This window comes from Amia ocellicauda, chromosome 11 (genome assembly GCF_036373705.1).
Source record: "Amia ocellicauda isolate fAmiCal2 chromosome 11, fAmiCal2.hap1, whole genome shotgun sequence".
Classification (NCBI taxonomy): Eukaryota; Metazoa; Chordata; class Actinopteri; order Amiiformes; family Amiidae; genus Amia; species Amia ocellicauda.
In genome coordinates this window covers 12,176,471-12,197,892 of record NC_089860.1, presented here as the reverse complement: position 1 = coordinate 12,197,892, position 21,422 = coordinate 12,176,471, and the positions used below count along the sequence as shown (strand labels likewise).

The following is a 21,422-nucleotide window of genomic DNA, read 5'->3' as shown; positions in this document are numbered from 1 at the left end:
ACTCAATTAAAGCTTGTTTACATCCCTAATTGATAATGAAAGTGTTGTTTCAAGTGTCAATCTCTGCTCTTCCTCGCAAGGGAACGGGTAGCTATCCTCTAGTTTTTTTCTTGATATCCTTCTGGTAAAAAATAAAATGTACTCTTACAAAGTCCTGAATGATATGCAGATCAGTTGCAAGTTTGTTCCTTTGCTGTGGGCCTATCGCCATCACTAGTTCAGGATTTGGGAGGAAGGCTGTGGTCTGCACTGCAGGTAACGTTTATCAAAATAAAAGTGTTTATTAATGCATCTGAGGTTACTATGAAATGCTGTAAAAAAAAAAAAAAATGTGGTTCTCTGTTCTTTTGAGGAAGTTAAATATTAGTTTTTTAGATACCCACATATAATATTTGTGTTTCTGGAGCATTCTTTCTAGTGTTTACATTTATCAGTTACTAGTGTCATGGCCTTTACCCTTCCACTTTCAGCACCCTTCCACTTTCAGCACCCTTCCAGTCAGGATATATATCATGAATTCTGCACCTACAAATGTATTGTTAAATTGAAAAAGTGCATGAAATTGATTAATCTGAAAAGTACAGCAAATTAATGGGGAATAAGGCAGATATTCAAAAAACGAATGTAGAGATCATTTATATTGTTAGACTAGCTTACAACACTCAAAAGTTGAAACCTGAAGAAAATGGAGGTGGCCATGCTTTAGTTACATTATGAAAAATCAGATGTGTTCCTCACGTCACCTGAAGACTTATTTCTGTTAAGGATTTGAAAGTGTGAGGTATTTCTTTAAAAAGGGACCACTTTTATGCTGAAAGTGATGATGCTTTAATGATCAAAGTGACTTTTCTCTCTCTCTCTCTCTCATTGCCGTAGAAAGCCTCTGAGAGCATGTGACCCATGTGGAGTGCTACGACATAAAACCACTAGCTGCTGAAATGCTCTCCTGTCACTGGGAAGTAGCTACTAGCCATCAGAGGAAGCTACACCCTAGAGAGTGTGTTAGGCTGATAGCCTAGCCACCGTGCTTGCCTGACCTACAGCAGTAACATGGAAAACCCAGCCAAGGAGGGGATTTTGTACATGCAGGGCGCTAAGTTTGGGATGGTAAGTTTGTTTCTGTTGTTTGAAAAGGACAGCTTTGACACTGAAATGTGCTTCTCCTTTCGGTTACTTAATTTCCTACCCATATTTATATCCTTGCTTATGGAATGTAGCTCCTCTTAAGAGGGTAACTCATTGTTCATTGTAGTCATCGTGGGCGCGGGTGGGGCGTTAAACTCTTGAAGAATGTACTTTTTCCTGGATATACTTTGTCGTGGATGGACTACAGTTGTAATGGGTTCATTCACATATTGCAGAATCTCATTTCAGGATAGCTGTATATCCATCCTTCTGTGTACATCAACTATACCGAATGTACATCAAACACTAGTGTTAATATGTATATATTAATAAACATATGGTTTTTCAATAATTAACTTAATGTGTTGAATTAACTCATAATAAACTGGACTTTTGTCTAACAAAATGTTAAAAATGTTTTAACCTCCATCAAGAAAAGCTTGAGGATGGATTAGGAAGCTAAATACATACATACACAAACACACAAATACATACAGACAATAGAGGTCAAATGTTTGGAGAGCACAGAATTGTTGGCTCTTCTTTTCGCTATTCTGTGTAATGTTTTTTTGTGCCCAAATAACTTTAAGAATACAGTATAATGGCAGTTAATCTTACAACAGGCATACGTTATCTGTTTGAACAGTAGAGAAGAATCACCATCTCTTTGCTCTTCCCCCTGTCAACTTAATGCCTATACATAGAAGAAAAACAATGTTTTTTCAAACCTCATATGAAAAGAGGCTAATTCAGAACTATAAGTCTTGTGTTTATGCTAAAAAATGACTACATTTATTTTGAGCAGATCATTCCCACCACTACCACTTCTTGCTCATGGTCCCTTCAAAAGAATTGCATGTGTGACATATCAAAAACATTAGTACAATTCAACAATCTATTCATACTTTTACAATACTGTGGTATTTTCTGTTAGGGCGGTTTGCTTACAGACGCAGCAGCGGGTTTGAACACACCTGCCTGCTGTGCATATTCTGCTTTGAACTTGATGGGAGATGCTAAAGCTCGTTTGACCAACTGAAAATGTCTGTAAACACACTATGGGCTGGTTTCACAGACTCTGATTAGTACTAGTTTATGACAAACCAGTGTAACTTTGGATATAACAACGTCAACAACAGTGCTAACACCTAATTATAGTGTAATCTGTTTCTTTTTTTAATGGTCTGCTGCACTTTCAGTTAATCTCGGATGAGCATCTAGCTCTGCACTCTTCTGTAACACACAGGAAATGGTCAGAGTATGAAGAAATAAGTATTTTCCTGTTCTCTGTTATTAATATAGTGACTACATCTATAGTTCTAAGAAGCAAACCTTCAGACAAATTTTCAATGTGAAATGTAACTTGACTTTCAATGTTCTGCATTTTAGTAGTACAGTGTAGCACAGTACACGTTTAGAGTCATTTGTGTTTGTGAGATGCATGTGTTCTGCCAGTGTTGATTGCCAGACCTTTTGCAAGCAAATGAAAAAGCAAAAATGAAAAGGTTTTTGCACTTTTAAATCTATGTGATGGGTGTGGCAGTTCACAACTTAAGTGTGGTCCTTTTTTATAATGGAAATAAAATCAAACAACTGTAGGTTTTGGTAAATGTCTTTCTATTTGACCCACTAAGAGGAAACTGATAACAGGGCAGTAGTTCAAAAATAAAAAGCCAGTTCTGTTTAGGGCACACTTCCCATTAAAGGAACATTTTTACACATCTTCCCTAATGAGAATCGAGGTGAGAGTCAGTGTGTCACCGTGCTCCCCCACGTCTCTGCAGAAGAGCTGGAGGAAGATGTGGGTGATACTGTTCGCTGCCAGCCCCTACGGGATCGGCCGAGTGGAGCTGTACGACGTGCGGGACGGGGGCAGTGGGGCGGTTGGCATGGCCGGGAAGCAGTATCTGAAGAAGGCTGACAAGAAGGTGATTCGCTTGGCTGACTGCATCAGCATCACCCCCGCCCCTGGCGAGAGCTGCCCCAAAGACAATGCGGCCTTCTACCTCAACACTACCCAGCGCACCTACGCCCTGGCCTCTGAGCACGCCCAGGCATGGATCGCCAAGCTCTGCCAGCTGGCATTCAAGGTAGGACTCCCTACAGACAGCAGTCCCATCAATGTCTGAGAGCTCATGCATTAACCATCCTATTAGTATTGACTATGTGAAGTCCCATCATTGGGTTTTTGGTTCTACTTTGGTGTCTGGAGAACAGAACTCCACAAGGACGGTTTAGTAAACAGTAGACTCTCTCAGTTGTTTCATTCTGGATTAACTCAGCCAGATTAGGAGTGTGGGATAAAAAAACACAGTCAAATAGTGTATGGGTTAGTTTCCCAACTTTTTAAACTCATCTTTGCAGAGAAATGATGAGAACCCGACCCCGATGAGCAGCCAGGATTGCGGAGAGGTGCCGATGGAAGAAAACGAGCTGTATTCGTCCTGGAAGGAAGGTACCTGCTCTTATGTATGCACTTCTGTATGCACCGCCGATCCTCCTCTGCTGTAAGTGGCAGCCTCGTAGCCACTCTTGTGTAATAGGATGTGTCTCAATAAGGCTGTGAAAAAACTCAGCCTTTTTGTGTGTGTGCAGGCAGGCAAGCGCCTGTCCATGTGTTCATATCCGTTAGTAATTTCCTTTCCATGACTGCCACAAGAAGCTTGTCTTCCAATATTACTTATTTTACATATTTTAATTTTTTTGAGTACTGAAACTTCTGTGTGAGTAAGAGTATCTAGTAGATTGATTTTTTTTTTTATAAAGAGGTAAATAAAAACTTAAACACCACCAAAAGCAGGCACATAATCTACTGTATTAGGCCTAACCTGATAAGTGGTGGTTAATTTTACTTCTAGGGTCATTTATGAGAGTTGTTACAGGCAATAGGACCTCTTGCTGTATGTATAAGAAAAATAAAACACAAACAGAGCTGACACAGAACTGTTTTCACCACAACTAAAGCCACATAGAAACTAGGACTGACTTCTTCAAATCTTTTTTTAGAACAGAGGAAGAAATAACAAATTAGGTGTTTAAGAATTCAGAAAGTACTACACAGTCAGGTTCCACCACTACAGATATGTTGATAATACTGCATATTTCGAAGAACAACATGTGAGAGTGTGTGTAAAGATGTGGTATGAACATGCATAACACAATAGCACATGTATTAAAGCCCCTCCAAATAAAACATTATGGCAGGAATCTTAACTTCACTTCTACATACAAATGTTGTGTTCCCAAAGCGGCAGTGGTTCTCTCTCAACCAAAAGCACTGATGGCATTGTCAGGGGGAATTGCATAACTCTTGTGGGAGTGGGAGTCTTCCTGACACGTCAAAGCTGCCATTAGACTCTTCTGTGGGGTGACGGAGAAAGCCCGCCCCTGTTCCTGCTTCTTCTCCGATCCCCACAGAAGTCACTTCCTTTTTTGCTTCTTTGAAAAGCAATCTTCATCCATGGGAACTGTGTACCCAAGCTGTCACGAAGTAGGGAAGTGTAGCCTAGAGCCCAAAAGGGCACACAATCATTAAAGGGATGCATGTAGCCCCAGGCACCCCCCAGCAGGTATAACAGACACTCTGTGCTGTAGCGCTGGGGACTTTACATGTCACAGTAGTTACATGCATGATAATATATGTCTCAGGAAAAGAAAATAAAACACTTGAGAAAATTTCTTTTTGCAACAGCTCAATGGTAGCAATTCACTTGTATTGATTATCATGGAGAAGGGTCTGTAGACCACGAGATTCCACCACTGAAGCCCCAATGCAAGAGGCTGATGGTCTCAGGATGTCTAGCCTGTGAAACCTAGTCAAAGTGCGTGGTGTGGCCTGCCACATAAATGTCAGATGGTTAATGTAGCAACACCTCTGGTTGAGTGGTTAAAAAACCATTTCAGCTGTTCAGTTGAATAATGTGACTCGAAGGGTGACTGCATGAGGGCTTCTGGAACTACTGTATGGTCCCAGGAAGGGAGACCAGGGAACCTGGGAGAACATATGTGTTTCACTCCCTTTAGGATCTGTATCACCAAGGGGTGAGCTCCCGCGGAGGCACCATCAGTCCTAACATCGCAGGCCAAGACAGCAGCCAAGTAGAGCTTGAGCGTGGATGGGGACTTGTCTGTCCAAGAGTTTTGGGAAATAAACACCTCTACAGAGTGGAGACCACTCCCACTAAATAGCCTCAGCCCAAAAGGCACTCCCACTCAGGGGCCCAACCCAGGAGAGCTCAGGTTGGTGTGCCAGAGATCACCGTTGCCAACTATCACTGAGTGCCAACAACCGGAGCAAGGGCACTGAGTGATGGCAGTACTCCGAAGTAGTGTTGCTGAGGTTACCAAGGAAGCAACAAGGGACTTCCTCTGTAGCTCTTCTGACTGCTGTGAAGTGCTCCTTCCTTTAAGCTGCTGTCACCTCAACCCTGCAAAGGAGAGAGAGAGATAACAAGCAGTAACTGTAACAAGCAAAAAAAGCTATAAATGAATCCCCTGTAATGGTGGACAAAACCGGGAGGTTAGCGATGACAGGAAGAACTGCAACTGAAGTCTCAGGGCAAGATCATGTGTGAAACAAATAGCTGAAGCATGATTTGTGTATAGTCTTTACATATTTCAGAGCTGTGACAATAACAGTAATAACAGTGCTGACAAGTAATATAACAACAACAACCACAATAAAATACAATACACAAGACAGTTCAGCCGAACACGTCAGAGTAGCAAAGCAGCAGTCCAGGAAGTTGTAATGATGGATCGAACTGCAATTACAGTACTGGCCACCTCAGGAAGGGGCGAGAGCCAACTTCCACTGCAGCCACACTCAGGAGGTAGCACACACTACACAATATAATCATGTTCACCACAGCTCTTTGACTCACAGTTCATACACGAGAACTGCTTTAACTCGTCCTCTCAAGAAGAGCTCGAACTCATTCATCATTGTTAAAGCGATATCTCAGTGTCTCCTTTGTGGACAAGGATGAACATGTACTCAAATCACATCATTGTCTTTTTCCTCCTCTTTACACAGAGAAAGAGTATGAAGTGACAGTGCAGAAGACCGAGGCATCCATGAGGTGCAGTCTAACGGGGAACTACACAATGGCACTCGACAAAGACAGCATCGTGCTGCTAGACCCCCAGAGCAGACACACACTGTACTGCTGGCCATACAGGCTGCTCAGACGCTTTGGCCAGGACAAGGTACCTTCACACTTCAATGTCACAAGACTTCACTTTTACAGTACAGCTGAAAATGTTTTGTTGGAGTTTAATTTCCCCTTAGACTAGCTAGAGTCTATAGTCTCCTAATAGTCAGACTTGGAAGATAGAATATTTGTCCTTTTCCAGGTTGCTGAAAATCTATCTAATCTTAGTATGCTGGATCTGAAAGGCTTTATATTTCCATTGTTTTGCTCCTCCTTCACTCTATGACACATCCAATTTTAATCAAACCAGTCACCAAGGACATTTATAGAATTGTTTTCTGAATATCAATAGGAAGTGGATTTATTTATCTTATTTATCTGTACCCTCCACACTTCTCCCTCTCTATACAAACATACATTTGTAGTTTTATAACAAGATGCTTATATATTCTTAGTTTGGATAAAGAATTGCTGGATGGTGTGGTGTTATGCATACATGTGGGGACATTAGGGAGAATTTGTATCAGTACTTTCATTTTAGTCGCGATCGAGCAGGAAGTGTGCCACATAAAATCAACAGATACTGGAATGCAGGAGGATGTATGACAAGAAATCAGCTGACAACAGATTCTTTTATTAAGCTCAGTATTAGACAGATATAAAATATCTTATTATCAGCACAGGAATAAAAACACTGAGACTTAAGTGAAGTTCTGTGAGTCCAGGCTAAATGTCCTTCCTGCTCTTGTCCTAGGATGTTGTGAGCTTTGAGGCTGGCCGGCGCTGTGAGTCCGGAGAGGGTCACTTCACCTTCCTGTCTAAAGACGTGCAGAGAATCTACAAGACCATTGAGGATGCCATCGGACAGCAGAGGAAGCAAATGAGCCGTGCCATTCCAGACCTGGACACAGTGTCCCTTCAGCCCTCTGCTCATAACTGCTCGGCACAGGACTTGGCCCCTGGCAGAAGTGCCCCTCCCACCTGGAGAGGGAGAACAAACGAGCCAACAGGAGAAGCCCCAGAGAGGGCACCGGTCCTTCTCCAAAAGCCAATCAGGAACCCCACGGAGCCAAACAGAAACATGAAACCCATCCCACAGGGGGGCAGCAATGTTGAAAGCACCCACGAATCTCCAGTCTACTCCACTGTGCAGGTGCCCTTTAAAAAAGATCTTGACCGAAGGGCAATTGAGAGACAGAAAAGCTTTCCCTCATTTGCCGCAATAGTGGATGAAAAGGAGGAAGAGGAGGAGGAGGAGAAGCCGGAGGAGGGGGCAGATGAGGGTGAGGAGCCGGAGGAGGAGTCTGAGGGGGAGGGGTCAGAGGAGGAGGAGCCAGATGAAGAGGAGGAACGTTTTTTCTCTGTGCCCGAAAGCTTTAACATAGATAACTGGGCAGAGGAGACAAGCAGCTCTCCGCTTTATGACAACATTGTTAAGGTGAATAAGACTCGGGAGCAGCCCGAGGCGAAACATCGGGACGGTGCCCCGGGCTCGGAGTCGCATTATGCCCTGGCTAGCTTTAACCGGCGCCCCGAAGAGGAGGGGGTTGGTGAGGGGGAAACTGGCACGTTCTCGGGCCCCAGGTCTACCATTGTCACCAACACTGAAATACCCAATGATTTTAAGCAGAAACTTTCGGACTTGTTCGCCAAGGACAGGGTTAAAGTCTTACCAGCTCTGCCCACCCGCAACACTGGCATCACGGAGAGAATGTACAACAACTGAGATATTGTGTCCGCGGAGGATGTAATACTCTACTGGACAAGGTAGTCTTTGGTGTAAAAACTGTAGAGTCCAGATTTCTACTGTTGCTGTGTATATTAAGTTAGTAATTAATTTTCTTCTTTTTCTTCTTTTGTTGCCTATGAGATTGAATATGATGTGCAACCTTGTGGAGTCATTGTTATAATATTTAAATATTACAAATACAATGAGAAGAATGTTACAGCTTCTTCAACACTATCAGACATCATACAGTTGTGCATCCCAAATTAATGCTCCATGGCTCGTTTATGGTTTTTTATTTTTCCTGTGCTAAGATTTTACCCATCACTTAATAAGCTGCATTGAATAAAGCAGACAAACAAATAAATATTTAAAAAACAAATTTGATGCATGATATCCAACAGCCTTAACTGGATTTTCTTTCTAAGGCCTGAATAATGATTTAATAGATACTCAAAACAAATTGTTAAATAAATTATCAAGCCCATACATATTATGACCTGTGTTCAATCATGTATTTTTAAACACAATAAATAAAATGGTACTAACTAAAAGCAAAGACACATACATGAATAAATATACATTCATTAAATAGATAAAGAAACAAAAAAATCACACAAGTACACAATTTATCTTTTTATAAAAACTGCTTTTAAACAATTTTAACTTTTCCATATTTATAAACGTGTATTTGGAATTAAAAGTAGAATACCCTGGTGTTGGTATAAATGTTCACTTGGTTGATAAAAACTGAAACTGAATTTAAACTGCTTGTTGTTAGCTTCGCTTTTCTGTGTTGTTACTTGATTTAATTTATTGGAAACGGTAAGAAAATTATGTTTTATTAAAGCAAATCAAATTAATTAGCCACATAGTTAATCTTTAAACAGCTTAAACGTTTAGTTAGTTGGTGACACGTACACAGGTATCCATCTATATATTGTCTTTCAAATGTTTGGCACTATGGTTTCCCTTTATGCCTTATTCATTTTGCTTATACTTTTATTGTTTCTTAGAATTTAAACAAGCAGCTGAACACATTAATTAATTAACTAATAAATAAGTAAATAAGACTGGAGGAGAAAATATGATGTTGAAACAACACAAACATTTATTTTGTTTTATTAATAAACAAATTAAATAACAAGAGTAAACATCTTCAAAAATTACCAAATCATAAATAGCAAAATAACATTTACAAAAATATGTTCTAGGAACTAGAGAAAAAGATGTCTCTATAACAATTTCCATCATCTATAAAGTGCAACTAAGGATCCTCACCTGAATTCTGCTAGAAGAATATATTAATTATATTACAAATAATAATATGAATAATACAACCCTCTGAATATAGATTGTATTTGTTTACTGGGATTGCAGGCGAAGGGGGTTGGTGTCACCTACAACTGGATTAAGATGTAAAAGGCAACATTTAAAATGTAATCACATTGACGTGTTATTATTTATGTTGGAATATAAAACTTTTTTCAGCGAAGGACTGGCGGTTTTTTCAGTTTGTCCCCATTTACAACCCTGAGAATTTTTTTGGTTAAGGTAACAGCATATACTTTTTAATTCTGAGACGACTTTGCCACATAAATCTGTTGTATTGACAACTGCAAAAAAGAAAGAAAAAGAAAAAGTGTCACGCCCTACCGAAATTGTAGTATATAAAAAAGAACTAATTTATTTGTTTAAATGTTGCATGTGACTTTCAGTACCAAAACCAATATATAAACTGGTCAGAATTAACATATTGGAATAGGTGATTATTTTCTCTGAGAGCCTGTGTTGTTTTATAAAACCAGATATAATGTATTTATTCTTAATGTGCGTAATATAAAAATAGTATGTATTCCAATTGTTTTAGACTATATAAAAAGCATGAATATTATTCGATGAAAAAGGTTTTAGCCTAGTGGCACATAATGCTATAGGTGCGTTTGTCACATGTTGGAGATCTGTTTGATTCTCAAGCGTCGGGTTTTACAGGATGTGTAGAAGCTATACGTCATCCAGTGTTGGATATTTTAACAATTAATAACGCAATTGGCAATGCCTTGCCTAGGAAACAGACACTCAGCCCGTCATCCATAGAGTCTCTTTCAGAGCTGATGCAGGTAGCTGGCAGTATAAGCGCGCCTAATGCCTGTCTGCATGGGCATCCTCACAGTCACTACTATGGGAAGACTCTCCATCACTGCCATTTGACGAAGCTACCTTGCTGTTGTTTTCGCTCCCCAGGGCCGATTTCGGGTTGGAAAGGATAATCAGATGCCCGACCGAAGCTGCCAGCATGTCTTGGGGCTCCTCCACCATGCATAACCTGTTTGCGTGCTGCTGGGTGTCCAGGGGATAACCAAGGGTGCTTCCGATCATGCCCTCTGCCAGGCAGTTCTGCAGCTGTACTGTCCTTTTGCCCTGGTTGCCCAAGTTGCCACCGCCGCCGCCACCACTCCTGCTTTCCGTTTTGCCCACGTCCGTTAGCAGGTCGGAGAGCTCGGTGATGTAGATTTGCGCCATCTGGAGAGTGTCGTACTTGGATAGCTTCTTCTCGTTTTCCAGAGAGGGGATGACGCTTCTCAGCTTGTCAAAGGCCCGGTTGAGGCCGTGCATCCTCCGCCTCTCCCTGGCGTTGGCAGCTACCCGTCTGTGCTTCTGCGGGCCGGGAAAGGTAGAGGTGCCCTGCTTGTTGGCATCTCCGTTCAGCGTGTCCAAGTCATCGTCAGTCATGATTGTGCTGCTGCTGGTTAATTTCCCCCTGCACAGCATTTTTTCCAAGTCCACCTCCATCGGTCCATGGTCGTAAAGAGCCGACACTGAACTTCCCTGGGACTGGTATTGGATGGTCCCCGGGCTCGCTGCTTGCAAAGCGGGGTTCAACCAGCCCCGGGGGTCGCTGCGTGCCAGTCTGGATATTTCAGGAAACTTCAGTTCATCCGTGTGGCACTCTTGCATGCACCCATCAGACCAGTTTAATAAAGCAAGTCTTGCGTTTGTCATGGTCATTTTCTTCGAAGAGCTTATACTATTCAGAAATGCAATTTTCAATCACTGAGTTTGGACTGAAAGCACCCTGCAAATATGTAATGCAACTGCAATTCAAGAAAAGTCCAACTGACGCAGTCTAGTTGTCCAGGGAAATTGCAACCGTCTCTACTGCTTCCGTGCGCAGATTCGCATAGTCCAATAAAATAAATGATCTGCTTGCCACTTCACAGCGACTTGGTAGGAAAGTTTTATTGACTCTTTAATCATCCTTGCCCCCTGCTCGCCTCTTTAAACCCCGCACGTCCCGGCCCGCCCCGGCCACACACCAGACGCGTGTTGGCAGCCAATCACACACCGCCTACACTTTGCAAGAGAGACAAAAAGTTTTTAAACAGGATAAGTTTTCAAAGTCTTCCCAACAAAAGAAGCGACATGGAATCCGGCTTGTTGGACCCAGATTTTAATCTATGTTAAACCTCAAGGGAAATGGTCCATCTCCATTTTCTAACCGGTGTTGAACATTACATTAGTGGCCTATATTTTTATTGACAGCAATATGATAATTATTGTTATTATTATTTATTTATTAGCAGGCGCCCTTATCCAGGCGACTTACAAAGCATAATAGCATTATAAAGTGACAATAGAGTCTAGAATTACAGATCAAGATATAGTACTAATTACAAATTCAAAATTACAGAAGTGCATAAGAAAATATACAGTTAAAAGAAGTCCTTACATCCTAGATTTATGAGCTAATAATTGCAGATAAGATGTGAAGTCATAGTTAACAGCGCGGGGGAAGGGAGATAGGGGTAAACAATATAAACAACACAAGTACTATACTGTTGCAATATTTGATGGTCTTGTGCAAAAGCTAGGCTCTGAAAACGCATGTGCTGAAATCCTGGAGTGGCTTTTGGCGTTGTATTTCAGGATTGGCACTAACATATGAATACAATCAGTTCTTTTCTGAATGTTGCTAATGGCGGTAGTGTATGTTTTCAAATTCAAGTAAACCCAACATTTTTGTGTGTCAATAAACGTCTACAGTGATCAAGTACATCCCCATATTTTAGACAAAACTGACATATGCGTTTACGGATGCTACAGTAACTGTCCATGGTACTGCTTCTTAAGGACAACAGTAACACAACGTTTCTTGTGCGACAATTGGTTCAATTGGTTATGTGAGCAGCTGCGCTGAGCATCTTTGAAACGGTTAAGTGTTTCAGTGTGCCTTTCAATTTGACCCTTACCAGGATGTCATTAAATAAGATACTAAAAATAAAGACTTTCCACAATCCCAGCATGTCAACACGAAACTAAAGGACCAAGACAGAGGAACGAATGCGATTGATAGAGGCCGGTGCTGTCATGAAATTAGGAAGAAGGGATTCATCCAAAAACTAGCACTTCAGATGTGTAGCTCAAAACCCGTACTTGTGTGAGGCGTCACTGGCCACACGCCTTTAACAAACACTGGCATGCAGGGCGACTCCAAGCCCCGGCCCATCACGGGTATCTTACTCACACATATTTATATATTTCACTGGCGACCATATCCTGTATCATTCCCTTATCTAGAAGCTGTGGTGCCAGGCGAAAACCACCCAATGACGAATACTGTGTAATAGCGAAGGGAAGGGGATATAAAGTGTAGGTTCTCAAATAAGTTGTAAAAGGGTATAATCTCCAGGGAGTTACAAGAAGCTATAAAACGAACAGGTGGAAACCATGCGGACAGGCAAGCACCTGTCACTGTAATAGAGCAGGAGAATGCGAACTTAAACTGCCTAGGGAATATGATTACTGGACACACTTCAGCCAAAATATTCAGTTTTACTTGTGTAAGTGGATGAATCTGTATTAGAAGTGCCTTTATTTACTACTACTACTACTACTACTACTACTACTAATGATGATGATGATAATAATAATAATAATAATAATAATAATAATAATAATAATAATAATAATAATAATAATCAGGGACCAAAACCAAGTCAATTGCCTTTATGATGTGTCGTGTGGTGTCTTGGGCTTTGCTGTCACAAGGAAACAAACTGTTTTCTCAAGAGGAAGATGAACTCTCTTCACCTCTGCATCAGCTGTTTGGTTTTCTTCATGGCTTTTTTTTTTTTTTTGTCATTCTCCGTCTTCCACCCGCCGGAGAGTCTGGGTTAGAAAGTTGCATCTCCCATATGCTGCTCAACGGGACAGTTCAACTTTCAGACGCGTCTTTTATTCGAGGAGACCTGCATGCATTAGTGCATGATAAACACTCATCGGTTTATTTTTTCTCTCTTTCTTAATCCCCATCATTAAAACGCGTTGGGGGTCGAACAATGACTTATAAAACGAGGGACATTTCTTGGTCCCTTAAACCCTTCAGGGCGGGATGGATGGGGCCCGCTGTAATGCGGCGCTGCAGCCTGGAATGCAGTCGCCTACATTACAAAAAAGTTGTATAAAAACCTGTAAAAGTATTGCTTTGAGGACAGCAGTAGTCTATCAACAATATATAAACTTAAAGTAATTTTGAAATACCATGCGAAACTTGTGATACCATGTTTCTCGTAGATTGGGATATGGTTTTCTATACATTTAATTTTAAAGCATTAAAGCACTTACATAAACGAGAACTATTTGGTTTGCCTTTTCGAAAGACAGTTATTATTATTATTATTTATTGCAGAGTGCCCTTATCTTAAATAACCTGAAAACATTTGTTTTTCTCTTTTCAGTTAGCATTGATTGCCATACCATAAACGCCCCTTTATCCATGCCTTGGCGCAGGTGCACTACAGTCAAATAAAATGAATTGAATCAAAGGCAATATAGCATATATATCAAAATCCATTTCCACGTCACATCTTCCCATCTCTAATGCGGTTCTAGGTCTTTTGTAATGTCTTGGTATCCATTCAATACCCCCCTTGGTCCATCTTTGATCTGTTGTTGCAATGTGTCCGTGCAAATGAAACTTTAATATTTTCACTATTATGGAAGAATTCAAAAGAAGAGTGAAAATGGGACGGAGTGCATTGGGAAGAAACTATTGAAAGAAAATCGACCCATTTTCCTGATCAGAAACATATTTGATCAATGCATATTAGTGCGCACTTATGACTTATGACTGCTCATTACATGCAAACTGCGGACCCCACAAAGGAGCGTGGCATGGGAAGGTGCTTGGAATAACAAGAAGAGATAACAATATATATATATATATTAATGATGATAAGGAAATCACGCCTTGATTTTGAGGAACAAAGCCATGTTTAACGATCTGAAGTCGAAGCGAACAAGACTGATATCAAGTGAAATCCGTTTACAGCTTTTAACTCTCCTACAGGATGGAAACAATAGAAGTTATATCGTTTTTTATTACTATTATTGTCATTTCAGTATGCCACCAGATAGAAACCCCTTCCCTGGGTGTGACCCTTGTTTATGACTCGAACTGCCCTAATAAAAAGCATAAACCAATAACTGGATGAGAATCGTGTATCATTCCCCCGTCAATTAGAAATATATGCCGCATCAGCAAAATACCTAGGCAACAATGCAACTTTTTTTTTTTTTTTTTTTTGCAAGAGGGGAGGATGGAGCGATAATACGCGTAAGCGGGGAAAACAGGCGGTGGATGCTGGCCGTGATGCCGGGGAAATTACCGTGACCTGCCCCCCTGCCGGAGAGGTAATGAGCCTTGCCGCGGTTGGCTAAACGGGCACACTCTCCAACGAGGGGCGCCCATTCACTGCACTATGAATATTTCATCCCCCGGACCCCCCCACCACCGCCGCGACAGCCTGTAGCCCTGCCGATTGAGGGGTGAGGGGACCGGGCCGCACTTCCCATCTGCTGCGGGGTGTGCGGGGGGGAGTGTCAGGAGGGACCTCGGGGGGTGTGGGTAACATTGCTCGGGTCACTTGCTTTTCTTTGCCGTCGGTTTTATTGGGGGGGCTTGGACAGCTTTCCAGCGCACGCCACTCCGGTTTGCATCACTTTGTTGTTGTTGTTGTTTGTTTGGAGAATGCATTGCATTTGAATCATTCAAACGAAATATGTAGCTGAGCAGTAATGAATGCAAGTGACGCGAAAGGGAAACGCGATATTGACAAGATCTCCCACGATTTTGTAATAATTTGATGCCCCCACGTTGCTGCTGTACACGCAATGAAGTTGCAGATGAATACGAATTCTTTATCTGCTAACGTCAGAAGCTTTAATATATGAAGAGGTTAACCACAAAATATGTATATAGCCTATTTTAATCAAAAAATGACACTTGATTATACATACACATACATACATAATTGTATACATATATGAATAGTATACCGTCACTTTAAAGCGGCTATAGTCTAGACATTGCGTTACTGAAGGATCCAAGCACAGCAGCATAAAATAATAATTTGGCATTTTGCATGGTCTGGGGAGGACAGATATTCATTCTGAATTAATTCTGGTTGATGGGTTGGATGAATGGCTAGACAGATAGCTAGATGGATGGATGGATTGATAGATGGACAGACAAGCAGACATTGTAGAGATTAGTCAACACATTATATTGTTCCTATAATATTTGATTATCATAGAAAGTATGAATTAGCAGCTTAAGTATAACTCTGACAGCTAGGTTGAGTCGAGATTCTCTTCAGGAAATAGCTGTTGTATGTATTGATTGATTTAGTGTATTGCTTTGAATAACATGAATAATGCAATGCACACATCTTGGTTTTGTTTTAAATATTAGAATCAATTGCTCTTTTGGGCGACATTTAATTTCTCTTCACCCTGAGTGCTCTCCATTCAAATCACTTGTCTGCATCCCCCCGGTGAGATTCAGCCTGTGATTATGTCCCTGTTCTTGACACTTCAGAAGAGTTTCAGTTTGATCAGTTTCCACTGCAGAAGGGCTCTTGTAACCTCCCAGACAGCCACTGCTGTGATTCCCAGCACCGAGCCAGAGTTGCAGGGAGGAACAGAGCGTTCTGGGGAATATATCTGGCATTGAAAGTGAGAATTATTTCAGTTTTCTACTAGAGGTAAATGGGAAGCTGATATACTGGTTAAATAAATGTGGCTTTGATAGGTTCTTCTGGCCAGTAATTAAATTATATTAATTATTATTTGTAGTAGGCCTATTATAGTACAGTTTTGTATCTTTCAGGAATTCTATTATTTTTGCTGTGGTTTGTAAAGTGGATATTCATTTTGTGATTAATTCAAAGGCATCAAGTTGTGTTGGGAATTCTCTGGTGTGAACAACTTGGTCAACTGGTAGGCCAGTCTGGACTTAGACATTCCCCTTTCTGTTTAGTTGGCCAGTATCAAACTCCAACCTCTTTGGAACAACCATGTGAACCAGTAGCAACCTTGTTTTGGATTAATGTTGTTCCAATGTTGTATGTACTACACTTTTTAGGGTCCTGTTTCAACTTTAGTCCAAACTTTTGACTATAAGGATATTTATATTGTTGTCAAGTCTAAACCTGCTGCAGATGTGTTGATTGTATGTGTGCTAATTGATTAATTGGGACATCAAGTTTAAAATGTACATTGGACAGCGTGTTCTTAGACCCAATCAATAGACAAGGCTTCATACATATTTTAGGTTTTGCTTCATTGTAAGGAGAAGGAAAGGGAAGCAGTGCAACCTAATAGCCCAGCGGCATTACAACAAATTAGTTGTTGTGACCAGCAGCTCTTCCCAAAGGTCGTACATTTCATACATAGTGTCAATTATTCGTTGATCCTAAGATGTGTGTGAAATAGCCCGAAGCTCAACCGCGATAGGGAGTTTCCCGAAGTAATTAACCTCATTCAGCTCAATTTTTGATAACTCTTGACCTCTCATGTCCATGCCACGATTAGAAACGGTGGGACTTTTTTCGTGGCCCAGTGAATTGGAGCTAAAAGCCCCCTTTGCCAGCTAACCGTGTCACCCAGGAATTAGACTTGCTTTTTGTACGTTTAAAGACCGTAATTAAAAGAGTGCTTTCTCGGAGGGATAGGGTATCTTCACTTCAGACAATAGACATAGAGAGCGCAGAGATCAATTGGGATATGGGAATAAGGTGAAAGAAGAGGGGAAAAAATAGACTTAGCCCTTGATGTTCGACACTATATAATTATCTTAATTTACCCGCAGCTATCGGGGTGGAGCCGAAGTGCTGAATGATCCAGTAAATTACTCACTGCTGCCCATAATGTAGGGTTGTTGGCACTAATAAGGGAATTGGCTACATAATTTGGGGAAGGAAACCTATTTTCTCGGAAAAAAACCCAACAAAAAACGGGGGTTATTAAGTTAAAGATAACTGCGGTAGTTCCTAATGAGTTATGACTATGCAAGTGCTCGGGCAATTTGTAATGTGAAATGACCCTGTTATTAAATTACTGTTACAGAGAGCTGCAGGCTATGGGGTTTGGTAGCTCTTGGGCATAATGTACTCTGTTGTGATTTAAGTATGATGTAAACCAGACATCTTCAATGAGAAGGACATTTCTGACGCTCAGGTATAAACTACTATATTTTCCGTTTTGGGGTTGTGCGTAATTACGAAAATCTACCCTTATTATTATTATTATTATTATTATTATTATTATTATTATTATTATTATTATGTATTTAGCAAAATCCAAAATGCACACACAAAATTAGCAAATAGTCCCGTTGCATTCCTGGATACAACACAGATGAGACGGTTAAAATGATTAATCAATTAACGTTTTAGTAAACTGGAGAAAGCTACTCTGCACCCCCCCCCCCCCCCCTTTCTTCCCATCTAACAGTATCCATGTATTATATTTTACACAATGCTGCATCGTCTCATTTGCCTTACCAGTGGCTCTTCTTGTGGGTGGGAGCCCTGAGGCGGGGTAGTTAACAAGGCTGGGCCCTTTGTGTGGAGCCGGGGGTCGGATCACACAGACAGTTACACGCTCCTACAATCAAGGGGCGCCTCTTGGCCTTGGCGCTTTCATCGTGGCTGTGTGTATTGTGCGTTGCACCTGCCAGTGGCCCATGGTGACACCCGAGCCCTGGGCTGGACATGATACCTGTTCAACCAGAGGAGTCCTTTCAGCAGCTCAGACCGCGCTTTTAAAACGCTGCTGCTCTTTTATGAATATATGCAATGCCTTTTAAACCGCAGTTTGCAATGGAGAACTATATGTCCATGCAGTGAGTGTTCAGTTGTACCCATGCATTTGCATCAAGGCAACGTTTAATTCACTTTTAATTAATTCAAAATGAATTGCAAAGCGCACCGAGGGAGAACCGCGTTTGGCCCCGTCTCGCCCTTGTCATCCACTCAGATGGAGCATGTATTATAGATTTGTTTTCTGATCAATAACGAGATTTATTGAACCTCGGTGCATAATGACTGCGTCCCAGGCGACTCCAACATATAGCATCCAGCTTCAAAGGGAGGGTCATAGTAGCACTTATTTAGCAGCGGCCACGGTTCGTTAGGCGCATGCGTTTGGGACACCGGGTGGACGCGAGAGAGAGCCACACCGGGCCCCTTCTCAATATAGCCATAGTCTGAACTGCCTGTCTTTATTCCTGGCCCTTTGTAAGTGTACGAGCGATTTAAGTGAACCAGAAAAGTGTGTGCAACATGATGCAATAAGGGGAGTCTGGAGGAGGCAGCAGAAAGTGTTCAGAGATGGTGCAGCCTTGCCAGGGGGGTGGGCAAGGGAACAGAGTCAGTAGGCCTGGGAGACATGGAGGTGGAGCACTGCATCATACAGAAGATTGCCTCCATGAAAAGATAGGTGACTTGTGCGTTGTAAACGACTACCAACTCACAACATGCAGTCAGTGTCAATGCACAGGACAGTGAAATTCTGTATATTCAGATACAAATGTACAAATCCATTTGACCTCCTTACATTCTGTAGCCCTGACCCATCTGAATATATCTATAATTGTTTTGAGGCACTGCAAGCACAAACCTGTAGGTCTAGACATTTTTTGAATGATGATGCTAGTAGTCTGCCCTGTGTATCAACAATCTACACACACACAGTCTCTCCTGTTCAACCAGGGAGATCTCGGGAAAGGGATTATTGTGTGTTATTTATAAATTATTTACAATCTGAAAATAAACGTAAAGCAAGAGTTCAATACTGCTTTTGAAATGAATACTTAATTATTATTGCTTTTCAAATACTGTAGGCATGTGCATCCAATATCGCTGGAAAACATTAAGTCCTAATTGAACTTGTAATTAATGACTTTTACATGCATATCAGAGGTATGAATAGTGAACAATATACCATAATGTGATGTTTTAGTATGGTTGTATATGTAAAGGTTTTGTGCCAGGTTCATTAGTCTAAAAAATAAGCACATGCCACTTCAGTTGAATCAGTTATTTCCACCAGATATTTGGAGCATAGACATTTTTGAACTTCGCTGCTCCAGCTCTGCTCTGTGCTCCGGCTCAAACAAAATAATTAATTGATACTGATGTGAAAGAAAGGGATATCACTGATTTGCAAAACATTAATTATTTTTATTTGAAGCTTCATTCTGAATTTTTCCACCTGCACTAAATCCATAAAATGCTTGAATGCCGTGACTAATGAAGAAAAGAAAGCCTGAGAGCCATTCAAAGTAAAATGAAATATAAAATAGTCAGACATAAAATAAAGCAATATTGTGAAACAAACTAAAATTTTGGAATTCCTGAAGGATTGTGTTGTATCAGAAAAAGTAGAAACGACCAATGTTTGAGATAAAATCCAGACGGGACAAATTCCTTTTAAATATTACACTTATGTATGTAAACACTCTGGGGACTTCTGTGAAGTGATACAATACTATACCTCATCATAATGACTGAGACAACATCGTCTCATTACTGGTAGTCGCAAAGGAAACCAAAACAAGGGCAACCCCAAAAACAGTCGGAATGACTCCTGGCAATTGTCAGCCAGCAGCGGTAGCCATGGGATGTTTGCTTAGAGGTGGAAAAGCAATTAAGGAAATGTATGACAATACAGCTGAAGATAAGGAGGAGACTGATTAACCCAAAAGTGAGGCCTATTGTGTCAAGATAACATGTGGCAGATAGAGGGGCGGGCAGCCAGCACTGTGACCTTGAATCCGACGGGGCACCAAGTCAAGTCAAACACTCCCTGCCCTCGAATAGAAGATTAGATATGTGTTGCAGTAAATGGCAGGGAAGTACTTTGACTTTTCTGTTGATGCACATATACAATATCATGTGTACAGGATAGCATTTATTATCCTGCTATTACTACTACTGCTATTAGTGATAATAATTGTAGAGGTGGAGTAGATTAAATACATGTATGCGATATTCTTGAACAGTTGAATGCATAGGATGTACACTGGAGGCACTTTAAATGTGGATTCAGAAGGCATTAGTGTAGCATTATATCAGCTAAGCTTGGGGCAGAGTAGTTACTGTTCTTTAGTAGCACTCGGGAGTAGTGGTTGGGTAGCAGTTGCTGGGAGTATCGAGTAGATCAAAGATCACAAGGTCAAAGGCTGTTGCTGAATCTTGACAGGTCACATTGTTCCCAGATTGATGAATCCGTGTACCGATCGAACAACACCTTGGATGGGCGATTTCACAGAATAACTGCAACACGCCGCAGCGGCACACTTTTCACCTTGACTGACTCCTTCACTCGGTGTCGTTTGGTGAAGATTTAGGTTGAAGACAGTGCACTGCTAGAGGTGAATGTCACAGTTGAGCTGCCGTGATGTCTTTTAATACAGTTTAATACACTCTCGGGGTTTCCCATTATTTATGTCATCAGCTTTGGGAGTCAAATGAAGTCTGATTGCCCTTTAAATAAGGTGGCCTAAATAGGAGACACTCTGTTGTTTGCTTATCAAGGGCATATGCAATTTGGAGGCATGGAATTGTCTGTAATAAAGCATTTTGTTTTATTTTGACTTTATATAAATGGAATTTCAGGAACTAAATTCTTTCAGGCTACGCAGTTTAAGTCGGTATTAATCCAGTTAGTTTATTGCTTTGTATTATAAACAAATAATCAATAATGAGATTAATAATAATTAAGAGGGACAAATATTGTTTTTAAAGTGCATTCAGACATTTATTATATTTCTGCAATTTTGGCATGTATGCAGAATACACAGTTCATGCTGAATCTTTATAATTACAGAATGGAATTCCCACATCTAACACTAAAGGCTTTTGGCGAAAGCCTCCTGAATTGAACATGCATTCACGAATAACATTGTGATGGTATTTTTAACGGAATGGCGAAATTGAATGGAATCCACCTGCCAAACAAATTGCAAGGTTGTGTAATTCCACTCTGACGCACTAGGTGGGGCCAGTGTTCTACACCTACAAATTTAATTCTTATTCTATTCGTTTTTTTTGTTGTCAAAGTTCGTAATTAAT

The 21,422-nt window shown here is 41.0% G+C and overlaps 2 protein-coding genes across 2 annotated transcripts; one reads left to right on the top strand and one right to left on the bottom strand.

Annotated features, from left to right (window-relative positions):
* The first annotated feature begins 941 nt into the window (after positions 1-941).
* On the top strand, positions 942-8,386 carry dok3 (docking protein 3). Its single transcript, XM_066716558.1, has 5 exons — positions 942-1,107; positions 2,910-3,215; positions 3,490-3,580; positions 6,161-6,333; positions 7,033-8,386. The coding sequence occupies exons 1-5, from the start codon at positions 1,051-1,053 to the stop codon at positions 8,002-8,004; spliced, it is 1,599 nt and encodes a 532-aa protein (XP_066572655.1). The 5' UTR covers positions 942-1,050; the 3' UTR covers positions 8,005-8,386.
* An 871-nt stretch (positions 8,387-9,257) lies between these two features.
* On the bottom strand, positions 9,258-11,238 carry atoh1b (atonal bHLH transcription factor 1b). Its single transcript, XM_066716559.1, has one exon. It carries the CDS (start codon positions 11,011-11,013, stop codon positions 10,147-10,149), a length of 867 nt encoding a protein of 288 aa, XP_066572656.1. The 5' UTR covers positions 11,014-11,238; the 3' UTR covers positions 9,258-10,146.
* Positions 11,239-21,422: the final 10,184 nt, after the last annotated feature.

Bases quoted from the DNA above. Each gene is read 5' to 3' on its own strand.
- dok3 (XM_066716558.1), top strand. From the start codon at position 1,051: ATGGAAAACCCAGCCAAGGAGGGGATTTTGTACATGCAGGGCGCTAAG. The intron at 3,216-3,489 runs GTAGGACTCCCT...TCATCTTTGCAG, and splicing joins TCTGCCAGCTGGCATTCAAG to AGAAATGATGAGAACCCGAC. The intron at 6,334-7,032 runs GTACCTTCACAC...CTCTTGTCCTAG, and splicing joins GACGCTTTGGCCAGGACAAG to GATGTTGTGAGCTTTGAGGC.
- atoh1b (XM_066716559.1), bottom strand. From the start codon at position 11,013: ATGACCATGACAAACGCAAGACTTGCTTTATTAAACTGGTCTGATGGG.